General features: G+C 33.1%; 2 protein-coding genes and 1 pseudogene across 2 annotated transcripts; 1 reads left to right on the forward strand and 2 right to left on the reverse strand.

The window, feature by feature from the left end:
• The first annotated feature begins 2,611 nt into the window (after window positions 1–2,611).
• LOC111296761 (BTB/POZ domain-containing protein At1g63850-like) lies at window positions 2,612–5,667 on the forward strand. Its single transcript, XM_022891204.2, has 2 exons — window positions 2,612–4,007; window positions 5,128–5,667. Exons 1-2 carry the CDS (start codon window positions 2,778–2,780, stop codon window positions 5,404–5,406), a joined length of 1,509 nt encoding a protein of 502 aa, XP_022746939.2. The 5' UTR covers window positions 2,612–2,777; the 3' UTR covers window positions 5,407–5,667.
• A 667-nt stretch (window positions 5,668–6,334) lies between these two features.
• On the reverse strand, window positions 6,335–8,161 carry LOC111298719 (putative CCR4-associated factor 1 homolog 11 pseudogene; annotated as a pseudogene).
• A 71-nt stretch (window positions 8,162–8,232) lies between these two features.
• LOC111296771 (uncharacterized protein At1g01500-like) lies at window positions 8,233–12,351 on the reverse strand. Its single transcript, XM_022891216.2, has 4 exons — window positions 12,230–12,351; window positions 11,449–11,597; window positions 9,629–10,433; window positions 8,233–8,700 (listed from the first exon to the last, which is right to left on the reverse strand). Exons 3-4 carry the CDS (start codon window positions 10,325–10,327, stop codon window positions 8,473–8,475), a joined length of 927 nt encoding a protein of 308 aa, XP_022746951.2. The 5' UTR covers window positions 10,328–10,433; window positions 11,449–11,597; window positions 12,230–12,351; the 3' UTR covers window positions 8,233–8,472.
• Window positions 12,352–12,534: the final 183 nt, after the last annotated feature.

Raw genomic sequence — 12,534 nt, forward strand, 5'->3', positions numbered from 1 at the left:
AATTTATTTTATTTATTATTATTTTTAATTTTGTTTTTATGAGGGATTTTTTAATTAAGGGCTTTCGACCTTTGTTCATGTAATTTGTACCGTTATTTGGTGTTTGGTAGTGTGTGTATATACATTATCAATTTATAATTTTATATTTATTTAAATTTATTTAATTATAATTTATTTAATATTTTTAAATATTTTAAAATTATACTGTTATTTATATATTTATAAATATGTTTATTCGTTGAATTTACATTAAACAATTTCAAATCAATCTCAACTATCATAAAATCTAAACTAATTGTGAAATTCCCTAAGTAATCTATTTGCTCTTATTGTGCTTCAAATGACTAACATGACTTGGAACGACCAAACGTTCAAAGCCCTCCTTCACTGATCTCTTTTCCTTAATCAAAGAATAAAATGACGATTTTAGCACTACTATGAATCTTTAAGTAATAATTTATTACTTTTAATTATGATAATGTGGAGTAACAAAATCAAGTAATTTAATTTTTACCAATAAAGTTCGGTCCATAAAAAAAAAAAGTTATTAAATAGGAGTTCGATTTTATAATTCTTCATTTCAACTAGCGTTTCTGGGGACCATGGCCAATGAGCACTTTACGCAGCTCACAATTTAACCCGACTAGAATTCCCCGGAAGTTGAACAAAACCTCTTCTTGTCATTTGGCTTCAACATTTATGGTTCGCATTTTTTTGTGTGGTACAGTTCAGTTTGTTGTACTATTAATTGATTTCAAATATTAATTTAAGTAAAATTTATTTAATATAAAATTATTATTAAATTTTGTTTGTAATTAAAATTATAAAAAAATATATTTTTAATATTATTATTATATTTTATTTGTAATAAAATTACCCTTATATTATCATTTTTGTCATTTTTAAGGTTTAATATTTTTTATGTCTGATAATTATTTAAAATTTTAATTAATTTTAAATTGAATCAAATCGAATATCATAAAAAAAATTATCTCAACACTTATATTTTTTATTTACAAAACTTAAAATTAAAAATTTATTTTAAAAAAATCAAACTCTTTAATCATTGAAATTAACAGAAATTGCTGTTATCAATTTTGTTATTGCTTCTTGGCAGTCCAACCTTGGCACAACAAGCATTGCCAAAAAAAAAAAAAAGAAAGAAAGTTGTGTCAAAGATATTTTGAACATTTTTAATTGTATGATTGAAACGCGGCATTAATACTAATCACATTATTCATTTGAAATTCAATTTAAATTTTTATATTTCTAAACTCTTATATATGTATGTGTTGGAGATGAATGGAATGTTGATAGTGATAAGAAAGATGTTTGAGAATTATAAAATTTTAAATTTTAAATTTATTGTATTAAGTTTTAATTAATTAATTAATTAATTTAATTATGCAATGATATTGGGACTTGGGTCCCGTCATGCAACAAAATTTTGTGGGATTTGCAGGCGTAAGAGTGATTGGATCTCGGAGACACTGCGATGCCCCACACTTGCATTGTGTTTTTGTTGATTGTTCTTCATTTGATTTTGTTTATGATATTTTTTTGTATCTTAGTTGAAGAAGATTGGTATGAGGTTATTGAAAGTTGTACGGTTTGAATTTGCATTCGGAAAGCATAGACATGAGATATTGAAATTATTTTTTTGAAATGTATTTTAATATTTAAATTAATTATGTACAAGAAAAAGGCAAAAAAATTGTGAAGTGTGCGAAAAAAGTTTTAATGAAAGAAAAATATTTAAATGTGATGTATATGTATTATTTTACGTATTTGAGATTTATTTTTATTTTATATATAAGATAAAAAATAATGATTTGATTTAAATAATTGATAATTAATAAAAAATATATATGAAACTCGATAAAATTTTATATAAGTGATTTTCAATCATATTTAATAATTTTAAATAAAAATAAATTATATTTAATAATTTTAAATAAATTTAAAAATTAAATATTTAATTCTAATATAATTTCTTAATAGAACATCAGTGAAAATATTAAATGAGTCCCTTCTCTGAAGGAGGACGAGCCAATTTTATATGTACTACACTTTGGACTTGCACTATTTGAAGGACCCAAAAAATTTGTCGTACTGATCAAGGGTTAATCGAAAAAATGGGCGTAACAGGTTTGGCTCGCATAACGTTTCCACGTAAGCTCGTCAAGAAAGCAAGGACGGAGTGACTGACTCATCCACTTGTCTATAATAATATGAAAAGTACAAAAAAAAAAGAAAAAAGAAATAACCGTCGTCGTTGTCTTCGTTGTCGGAAACGAGAAGGCTCTTGAGTGAACGTCCTCAGCAAAACTACGATGAGGTCGCAACAATATAAAGATATGAAAAATGAATTGATAATCCATCCTGTCTTCACTTCATTTGACTATATTAATGAATTCAATATAAAATTGCTTATGCAAAGGTAATAAAATAATTTTTAAAATAAATTAAAAGCGAAGTAGAAAATGAACGATCGACTGAAAAAGCTTTCCCAAAATCGACGATTAATAGATAGAGCTCAAGCTAAATAAAATGAAATCTGCCTCAGTTAATATCTTTTCTACGGAAAAAATCCCCCCCTCCCCATATCGCAACCGTACAGAACAATCAAGTCGCCTTCTAGTTATGCCACCTGTCCTCTGAAACTAGTGAAAGTGAAAATCGTCCCCCATTTCGTTCCATGGCTCCCGCGGCATGTGTACCTTCTCGTTTCCTCATCCAAATCCAAAATTAGAAGAAATTCATCTATAAACTCCACGATGCTACCAAACGGCTCACGAAAGCGTCAGCGCGTGCCTCACCACCACAGCTCTGCCATGCGCATCTTCTCCACCGCCGCAATCTTCGAAACCTTCCCCGACAAAAGCATCTCTGAATCCTCCGACAATCTTCGCTGTACCTCGTTGTCGTCCACCATATCCTCCGCCAAAGCCATCACCACCATTCCCAGCACCATTACCTCCTCGTTCAACGACCGCTCCACCGCTGATGTCGTCCTTCGCCTCTTCGTCGACCATTCCCTCGTTCCTTACTCCACCCCTTTGGATTCCTCCGATCAATCCGACATCCAGATCTATCTCCACTCCCGCGTCATCAGCCGCGCCAAGTATTTCGCGGCGCTTTTATCTGACCGTTGGCAACACCAAACAAACGCCGACACAAATAGCAACAATGCCGCCGCAGATTCCAGAAATAACCTAGTTTATTTAAATATTGGCGTTATCGACGATCAAAACTCCATAACCGTCCATTTAACCGTCCTTCAACTACTTTACACGAACGATTTCGCTACCGTCATCGACTCAGCCTCCACCGCACTCGAAATCCTCCCCGTGGCTCTGGAATTACTCTTCGAAGATTGCGTAAAATCATGCGTGCAATTCTTGGAAGCCGTGCCATGGAGTGATGAGGAGGAGAAGAGGGTTTTAAGGTTGATCCCTTTATTGCGTGAGGAAGAATCAAAGGAACTTCTCGCCAGAGTTTCACCGGGGAAAGATGATTCTTGTGAAGAAATGTTGCACGGCTTGATTATAGCGGCGATTCATAACCATCCCAATATGGCGTTTGTTAAGGCATTTGTCGCTAAGCTTCTGAGGGATTTTCCCTCGCGGGAATCTGCAAGGAGGGTTTTGGAGAGGGCATTCGAGGTGAGTTTGAAGATTGTGAAGGAGAGTTTGGAGGAGTATTCGAGCCCTGATTTTAGAGGGGATCATAATGAGACGGAGGCGATACAGAGGTTGAATTTGCATACGGCGATGACTAATGGGAGGCATTTGTTGTGGTTGGTGGAGAGAATGATTGAGTTGAGGGTGGCAGATACGGCTGTGAAGGAATGGAGTGAGCAGGCTACATTTACAGCGGATTTGCAGAGAGCGTTTAGGGATGATGCTTGGAGGAATATTGTTCCGGGACTCCCTGCTGTCGTTCTCCGGTGTACTTGTAAGCTTGCCAATGCAGTTGCTGCCGGAACAATATTGGCTGCTAAACAGGTATTGGTTTCTTGGAAGCATTTTGACTATATGAATAGGCAGGTGTTTATTATACAATGTCCAATGAATTGATAATTGCGAAGTTGTGTTTTGTTGGTGGAATCTATATGAGTATGCTGGCACTTCTAACGGAGTGCTGGTGAGGGCTGCTTGTTAGGTATGCGAATTATTTATTATGGGAACTATTTGCACAGAGGAACAAGTTTATTTCAATTAAAAGTTATGATGGATAAAATCGCGAAGTTGAAGCAAGCTTATTTGTTTTCATGTCTAGGTGACCATGGAGTATGGATTGCCTATATGATATTGTAAACATATTGTTGGTCAGATATTTTTTAAGCTCAAAGTGATTCTGAAAGTATATAAACCACAAGAAATTTGGTTCTGTTCAATCAGTTGCTGAAAGAAAGTTCATGTTTTCAGTTAATCAACATTAGAGTCTTTGAAAATTTTCATGGAATGATAAGTTAGGGTAATTGTTTCACACCAGGCCTTGATTGCATTTTTGGCCACCTGTTAATACATAAATATGGGGACTAGCAAAATGTGGTCTGCCATCAGTCCTGTTTAAAGGAGCGAATGTATCAAAGGTGGTGTCTTTGGGTGATCTAGCGCCCACTTGATTGGTATTCCTACTCAAGGAAGTTCGTTAAATCAGTTGATAATCACTCAATTCTAGTATTTCATACAAAATGGTCATATCAGCTGGGTCCTTTATAATTTCATTTGTCAAAAATCATTGAACTTAATGTAATTAAGATCTAACAAGTGTTCTTGACATATGAGTACTTTTGTTTCTGACTTTGAAAATGATCTTCTAAAGACTATTAAAATTTCTCTTTAAAGCAAAAGTATGGTCTGAACATGTGTTGACTCCAGATTTGAATGATAAATTGCAGAGTGCTATAGGGTAGAGTTATTTGTTCTTACAAGATTTGAGGGTAAGGCCGAGTTTTACTGGGAAATTGCCCGTGGCTTCCAGTTGATTTTTAGAAACTTTATCTCATTTGAAACCTTGGTTGTAATGAATGTTTGATGCTTGAGTTTTAGAGAATTCAAGTATTCTCATAATCTTGCCCATCATAGGTGGTTAAAATGACTTTAGTCTCAAAAATTTCAGGTTAGAATGAAGCTTGTCAAAGACTGGCTTCCTGTTCTGATAGTGTGCAAAGACAATGTCTCAACTATGCTGCCTAGTCATAAAACGCTGTACCTGGAATTAGAGGAGACATTCCTGAGAATCATCTCAACACTACCAATGTCAGATGCACAAGTGTTGTTGCAGCAATGTCTCAGCTTCTCAACCAGAAATGTTGAAGATTGCCCCCACTTGGTCACAGCTTTCAATACTTGGTTTCGCAGGGCAACACAACCTCCTCAACTGGAAAATCTTGATTAGAAAAAAGAGTGGTATTTGCGTATGGTGGTGGTAGGTGGATAGTCACCCCCTCAGTGCTGCTTTGGTCATGGAGGTTTAGTTTCTCTGTTGACTTGTGTTCATATAATAAGCTGATATCATATGTCAAATCTCCTTTAAATATTTTCTAAGAAAATAAAAATTAATCGTGTAAATGCGGGTCAAAAAGATGGGTGGGCGGATGACTTATCCATATATTCTGGTTTGGTCTCTAATTGAGAAAGAAAATTCAAAACTTTTCTAGTTTTGTTCTTTTGGATTTTAAAAATCTCTAATTTTCTTGATTTATCTAATAGCAAGTCCATTATTGGCAAACAAACTTGATTTATAAAGGCACATTACCTTTTGTAGAGTAATTAAGCCGTATATATATATTGGTTGTCAAATTAACTGAAAAATTTTAAAAAACAAGTAGAGGTGTAATAGATTGAATTAGAGTTGATACAATATTAAATTTAAGTTTGAGTTCGATTAAAAATTTGAAATTTGAAATTCAATTAGAATTTGATTGAATTTTATTTTTATAACTTGCATTTGACTCGAGATAAAAATTAAATTATTTAAATTTGTTATATTAAAATTGGTTAACATGTAAAAATAAGTTTAATTTTTATATGTGATAAAAATTTGATTATTTATGTTTGAGTTTAAATTTGAGATATTTTATTAATTAAAATAATAAAATATATTTAAATATAAAAATTTAATTAAACTTACGAGTTATTTGAATTGAATGTAAAAATATTTGATTTTAATTCGATTGATGAGTGAAGTTATTTTAACTTAAATTTTATTCGATAATAATTGAATAGAATTCAAAATTTATTTAAATTGAATTCGAATAGTTTGTGAATATTAATGTGTTATTTATATTCTTAAATTCAAGTAACGTTGAGTTGAAAGTAACGTTAAGAATTTTTAAGAAAAAAATTCAATACAACAGCACAAACTATAGAAAACGATCAAAAAGAAATTAAAGGGGAAATTTGTCATAAACTATATAAAAAGAAGTTAGAAAGGACAATTGTCATCCTACTGTTGAAATCAGTCAGTGCAATGCGAGAGCATGCAGCCTTCGATTCAGCTGGTTGCATTCAAAAACCCTGGAATTCTTAGGCTCCATAAAACAGTGAAGAGTGAGGAATCCTGCTTGATGGCTCAACCCAGTAACATGAGCAACATTTTAAGCTTTGGCTATTTTCTCCAGGCCACCTTGCATATCAAAGAACCTGAACGTGTGCTTAATATAAAAAATTTTGTAACCAATGAAATAAACCAATTGTCCCATGAAAAATCTGATATCATATAGTGGTCGTTGAGTTAAAATTTTGATTGAAAACTCAAAATCACAAGCGTTATGAAAGATGATCCTATTCAAGCCTTCGAAACAATTGAACATCAATTTAGAATTCCAAACCATTATTGCAAAATTTCTAGAATTAATACCTTTCCCTTTGTTCTTCACAAATTCGATTTATTTGTTGTTTAAGTAACTCAATCGATTTTTTAACATAACCAACTTTTTCTATATCAAAATCTTTGAAATTAAATTCCTATATAACAAAAGAAAGTATCAAAATCTGTCAAATTACCATCAGAATCAGCTAGAATTAAGCCGAGTTGGATTATCTTAAGCGCTTTCACGTTGGATTTCATGAACTGATACTTAATAACAGGATTGTCCTCTTGGATGATTTGTTTATCTGACTTAAAAATTATACCAGGAAATTCCGTATCCATAGAGACAAAAGGATACTTCACAATTGCACTCTGAATTATCAGAAACTCACGTTCCAAGTCTTCTGCAAATACTTTCTAACGATCACCGGTTTGTTTTCCGGCGGCGTCATCTTTCTTTCTCTTTTTTCTGCGACTACAATGACTTCGGCCTCGTTGAAACTACTGAGCCCAACTGATAGATCCCGTAATCAAATTCCAATTCTAATTTGAAAAAAAAAATTCCTTTATATAAAAGCTAGCTTCCGACTTCTATTCTATGCAGGATAGAAGATTATATATATATAAAATACGAGGTGGCTTGCTTGGGGCACAAAACTTAAAGATAGATGCTTTATATTTTGCTGTCTTTGATTTTATATTTTTTTGAAAAAAAAAGTAGAATAATAAAAAGCTAAAAGATCCTTAAATTTTAATAGAAAATGATGGATTTTACTATCTCTTGATATTAATTAAAATAAATAATCTTCGAAGATATTTAATATTAAAATTTTAACCATAATACATCTTAAGTTTTTTAATTTTCTTATTAGAAATGTGTAAATAAAAATTGTAATAAAAAATTTTAAATTGATAAATTAATAAAATTCAATGTGAAAATTAATAATACGTAAAAAAAATTATTAAAAAAATTATTTATAATTTAAATTTGATCAATACTTATTTAATGAAAAAATTTTATCAACATTTTTACTAAAAATTTTTATTTAATAAATATATCAAAATTTATTAAATTTTTTTCAAATTTTACACGATCTTTATAATAAAAATTTTCAATCAATCGATTTTAATTTTTATGTACTCATTTATAATAAAATATTTTATAAACTTTACCTATGAAACTTTATATAAATCCTCGAGGATAACCCCTACTTAGTTGCAACTTGCAAGGATATTGAATCATTATCTGCCCAATGAGATCTGTGTCTTCTTTCTTCACCAAAATTTTGTTGTTATCAACCAAAAAAGACAGGACACACACAGGTAGAAACAGCTTCATAAAAACAAAAATGCAGACAGCAGACAAGGTAGCTACATGAAGAGGCTAAAATATGGCTGAATTCTCATGTCTGTGAAATCAAATGTCTGAAAGCTTTCTAAATTGAGGTAGTACAGAGTGTAAAACAAGATTACATACTTATTTAAGATTTAAAGGCAAGAAAAAGCCGAAATTCGAGCCTTATCTCAGTTAATCACAAATTATGAGCTCCTAATCCGCACAAAGAAAATATGGTAGAGACACCAGAAGTTAGCTCATGGAAATATGCAGGACTTATTTAGCAAAAGGATAAAAGCAAAGGAAAGTGTTGATTATAGTACTCGCCTTCGAAAGTTACGGGTAGTGCCTTGGTAGGTACGAACCAGTAAACCTACTCCTATCCCGATTCCAAAACAGATGCTGAGGCCGATTCCGACACCCACCCTCACCCCAGCATTGAACCAAGAAAGCTCCCCGTCTTCACCATCGAAATAAGCTGTTCCCGAATACAGATAGTTGTACTCTTCATTTTCTGATTTATGATTCAAGTAGTTTGGTATCTGCAAATGTAAGAAAGAAATGAAAAGCAGAATGGTAATTCAAACATACATTGTTTATCTATTGTAATAGATAATATCAGAACAATTAACCAAACTCAAATATATGGATACATCAATATGGTCTATGGCCCAAAAGCTTGTAAGAAACCTTATTGCTTTTGTTAAGTTAGAGATTACATCCTGCAAAAACATGAAGCAGTTCCACTTGTTTCAAAGAAAAGACATTGCAAAGTTCCTTATTGAAGATGGAAGAAACAACAACTCCAATAGAGACATATCGTTCGTAGCATCCGGGAGATAAGTTGGTATTTAAATGCAAAAAGCTCTAGCAAGGAAACCGCATTCTAAGTTATTGTATTAGGTTTCTAACAATTAACAGATCTTCGTGCCAAATTATTACTACTGAGGGTTGTTTGAGGTTCAGAAGGATACCTAGAAGAAACAAGACAATACACCGGGATAATTTGTACCCAAACCATAAGTAAACTGTAAAATGCATAATATTTTTTTAGAGAGATTGACCTCAACATGATAGTCAAATACTCTTTCAAAGACAAGTATCGAGCAAAGTATACCTGTCTAATAAAACAAAATGTTCAGATGCATATGACTAGCAGAAAGGATTACTGATACAAATCAAAACATAAATTAGTACGTAGGAAATTAGATAAATGAGTATGCAGCTGTGCTAAAATCGTAAGAGGTAATATGAACAATGTGCTATGAGCATAAACTGAATATGTGCCTATCATGTCATTCTGCTTATTTAAGACAAATTATTAGTAAGGTGTTCTATCATACAATGAAAAATTTAGGGTATAATCCGTAGTATTTGATAAATGGGTAAGGATAACATATCAGTTGAGAAGCAAAGCGAAGCCAGCCAGGTTTCTTTTGAAGAGCTTGAAATTCAAATGTTAACAAATACCTGCAAAGGAGTAACTTCTTTCTGGCCTTCTGTTGCCTCATTCTCTGGTATCGAATCCAACATTGCCTTCTTCATTTGTTTCTTCTGTAAACTAGGCTGCAAAGTTTTAGTTAATATAATTGGCCTGCCCAAGAAAGACCCTGTAACATAGACCTCAACTGTGGATGAAGGTGAATCTGGACTGAGAAATTGATTGGCCTTCAAAAAGCCAGTGCCTGAAGTTAAAACTGATTCGCAATTCATGCTCCATGTCTGGCCACTTGCTCTTGACTCTTCAGTGTAATCGTTACAATCGCACAACTCTACAACCCCAGAAAGCAGAAGAGTATCCTTATGAAAAACCTCGAACTTCACACTTCCTGTCAACCTTATGCCATCCGTGCTCACAAAAATGGCTTCTTCAGATTTTTTATCTAGCCGATCCCTTCTAAGAAGGGTGGATGAGCCATCAGAATAGATGCCAATTCTAACACCATTTACTTCAAGAAGTGTATCAGGATTCAATGGGACATGGTTTAGAGTAAGGTATTCAGGAGTTGAATCATCAGTCTCACACTTGGTTACTCTGACATAGAAAACTCTTAAATCGAGCCAAGTTAATGATTTCTTAGAGACTGGCAGGTAAGGAGAGTGTCTCATAACCATGTGGCCGTTACTAGTCGGCCCATTTCCATTATATGTTTCATAAACTCTCTCCATAACTCTAGAGAATTTAGTACTCCTCCTCAGTGAAACCTTTCCACCTTGATTGAGTTGATGACTAGTTGTGGTCCATTCGAGTGAGAATCATTCGAGCAAAAAAGACCTGCAGAAATGTGAAGAAGGTGAAACTGTGAAACCAAAGGAATTCAGGAAATTTTATTCTAGACAATGAAAAAAACCCAGAAACAGCAGAAAGCAAAGGTGGAGATTAAATTTCCACAGCGGACCACTCAACTCTAAACCAGGAAATGAGAAGTTGAAGAGGAAACAAGGAAAAAATATTAAAACTATAACAAGGCAACCGAAGCTGAACTAAAGAAATGAAACCCCTCAAGAAGGAAATGGAGCAGGGAGAGATGAAACTGAACTAAAGAAATCAACCCCTCAAAACAAAGAGATCAAACAGAAGAAAGAAAACACCTATAGATGATATTCTGTTTATTTTCTATAGCAATTGAACTGAGAACCAAACAGAAATTCTTGCAGTGGCAGAGCCAATAAGGGCGACAACCACCAAACCAAAAGTAGAAGCAAAAGGATAAAGAAGGGATAAGAACATGGGTATATACAGGAGAAAATCCAAAAACTCAAAGTGTTGAAGCCCAACAAAATATTGATGGTAAAAGCAAAATGACAACACATCAAACACTACACAACCTTAAATTCTAATCCCAAAATTATCACAGAATAAAGGGAAATATTGAATCAAATCTAATCAATGACTAAGATAATAAAAATCAGAGTTGCACAAGTTAAATCAGCTAAGCAGTAGAAAAATGAATTTATATTTGTCCTTTCATCCGTCTGGATTAATGTTCAATGAAGATTAATTAAAACAAACAAATTGTCCAGCCAAACTCTAAAGAAAAATTGATCATAACAGAGTAAAAAACAAAAGCAACAATATCAATCCCCGCAGATTCCAACAAACTTGTCGGCAATAGACCATTTTTCACGCACGTCACGTAAACAGACAAAAGACGACCCCTCTGTCTCTCCCTCCCTCTTAATTGTAAATGCATGCATCATGCATGTGGATGATCACCAGGAAAACATCAAAACATGCAAAGCCACAACCTTTTTTTTTAATCAAAACATTAACACACAGAAAAACTCACCTCAAACATCTCACATCCTCAATCTTCTTTGTGGCCTACACTATCCAAAAGCAATCGAATTAGGCTGTCTACTTTGAATGGTGCGTCCCGATTTCCTTCCCCTCAAATAAAACAAAGCAACAGCTTTTGATTTTCTAAAGAGATCAATCCTAACCAGGCAAAAATCACATTCTATAATTCTGTAGTGTAGTAAAAATGTAAAATGCAAAACAAAGACCAACCCAAACCCTTGAATTTTCTGAACAAAATTAATCAAATCACAATCAATGAAAACGAAGAACAAAGAAGAACCCAAGTGCTCAAATTCTGCAAATAAAACTAGGTTGTTCTTATTGTGTTTTCTTTCCTCTGCTTTTCCGATGAATGATGGGATTACAAGTTTTGGATATATGACTATTTTAAGGAATAAATTATTAAGTGGGGTCAAAGTGTACCTGACATTCTACAGATCTTATCCTAGAAATAAAGAAATGAAGGCTTTTCTTAACGAGATCGGTGATTTGCAACTACAAGATACCATCAATCTTTTCTCCCTCCTATAGATAGATATTAATGGGTACAACTACTTAATAATTTGTTAATCATATTGTTTTTTCTGTTCGTAGCTTTGTTAAAGATTTTATTGCTGGATTGACTTTATTTTTTGCTAATTTTCCCCATTTTCTATCTTTTATCTCTGACGTGTTTGGGAGTTCAATACCAAAGATGACTCGTGTGATATTGGATAAAGCCCCCTGAACGTATTTTCTTCTCCAGATTAGCATATGAAACAAGGGCTTACCTGTTGATGTTAATGCCATAGAAACTCTTCTTTTACAAGCGCTGTTGTTTAGCTATGAAATTATTTCCTTTCTGACCAAACACAGAGATAACTTCAGAACATTGTGCATGGATATTTGTCATTACTAGAAAATGTTTACCAAAAACTGTCTTCTTCCTTTCCTTGTTTAAAGGGAAATTTTCCACCTGTAGAAAGTAGAAACCAACAACGTGCTATCAATTTTCTCTTACTTGGGATGTAAAAATTTTCTGAATATTGATTCATCTTATGCCTTTTCTTTTGTTCTGCGGACAGAAGAAAGAAAG

The sequence above is a fragment of the Durio zibethinus genome, chromosome 16 (assembly GCF_047325235.1).
Source record: "Durio zibethinus cultivar Kanyao isolate XHJ-2024 chromosome 16, ASM4732523v1, whole genome shotgun sequence".
NCBI lineage: Eukaryota > Viridiplantae > Streptophyta > Magnoliopsida > Malvales > Malvaceae > Durio > Durio zibethinus.

Excerpts from the sequence above, each read along its gene's own strand:
- LOC111296761 (XM_022891204.2), top strand. The coding sequence starts at position 2,778 with ATGCTACCAAACGGCTCACGAAAGCGTCAGCGCGTGCCTCACCACCAC. Across the intron at positions 4,008-5,127 it reads CAATATTGGCTGCTAAACAG|GTTAGAATGAAGCTTGTCAA; the intron begins GTATTGGTTTCT and ends CAAAAATTTCAG.
- LOC111296771 (XM_022891216.2), bottom strand. The coding sequence starts at position 10,327 with ATGGAGAGAGTTTATGAAACATATAATGGAAATGGGCCGACTAGTAAC. Across the intron at positions 8,701-9,628 it reads AAGAAGTTACTCCTTTGCAG|ATACCAAACTACTTGAATCA; the intron begins GTATTTGTTAAC and ends TTACATTTGCAG.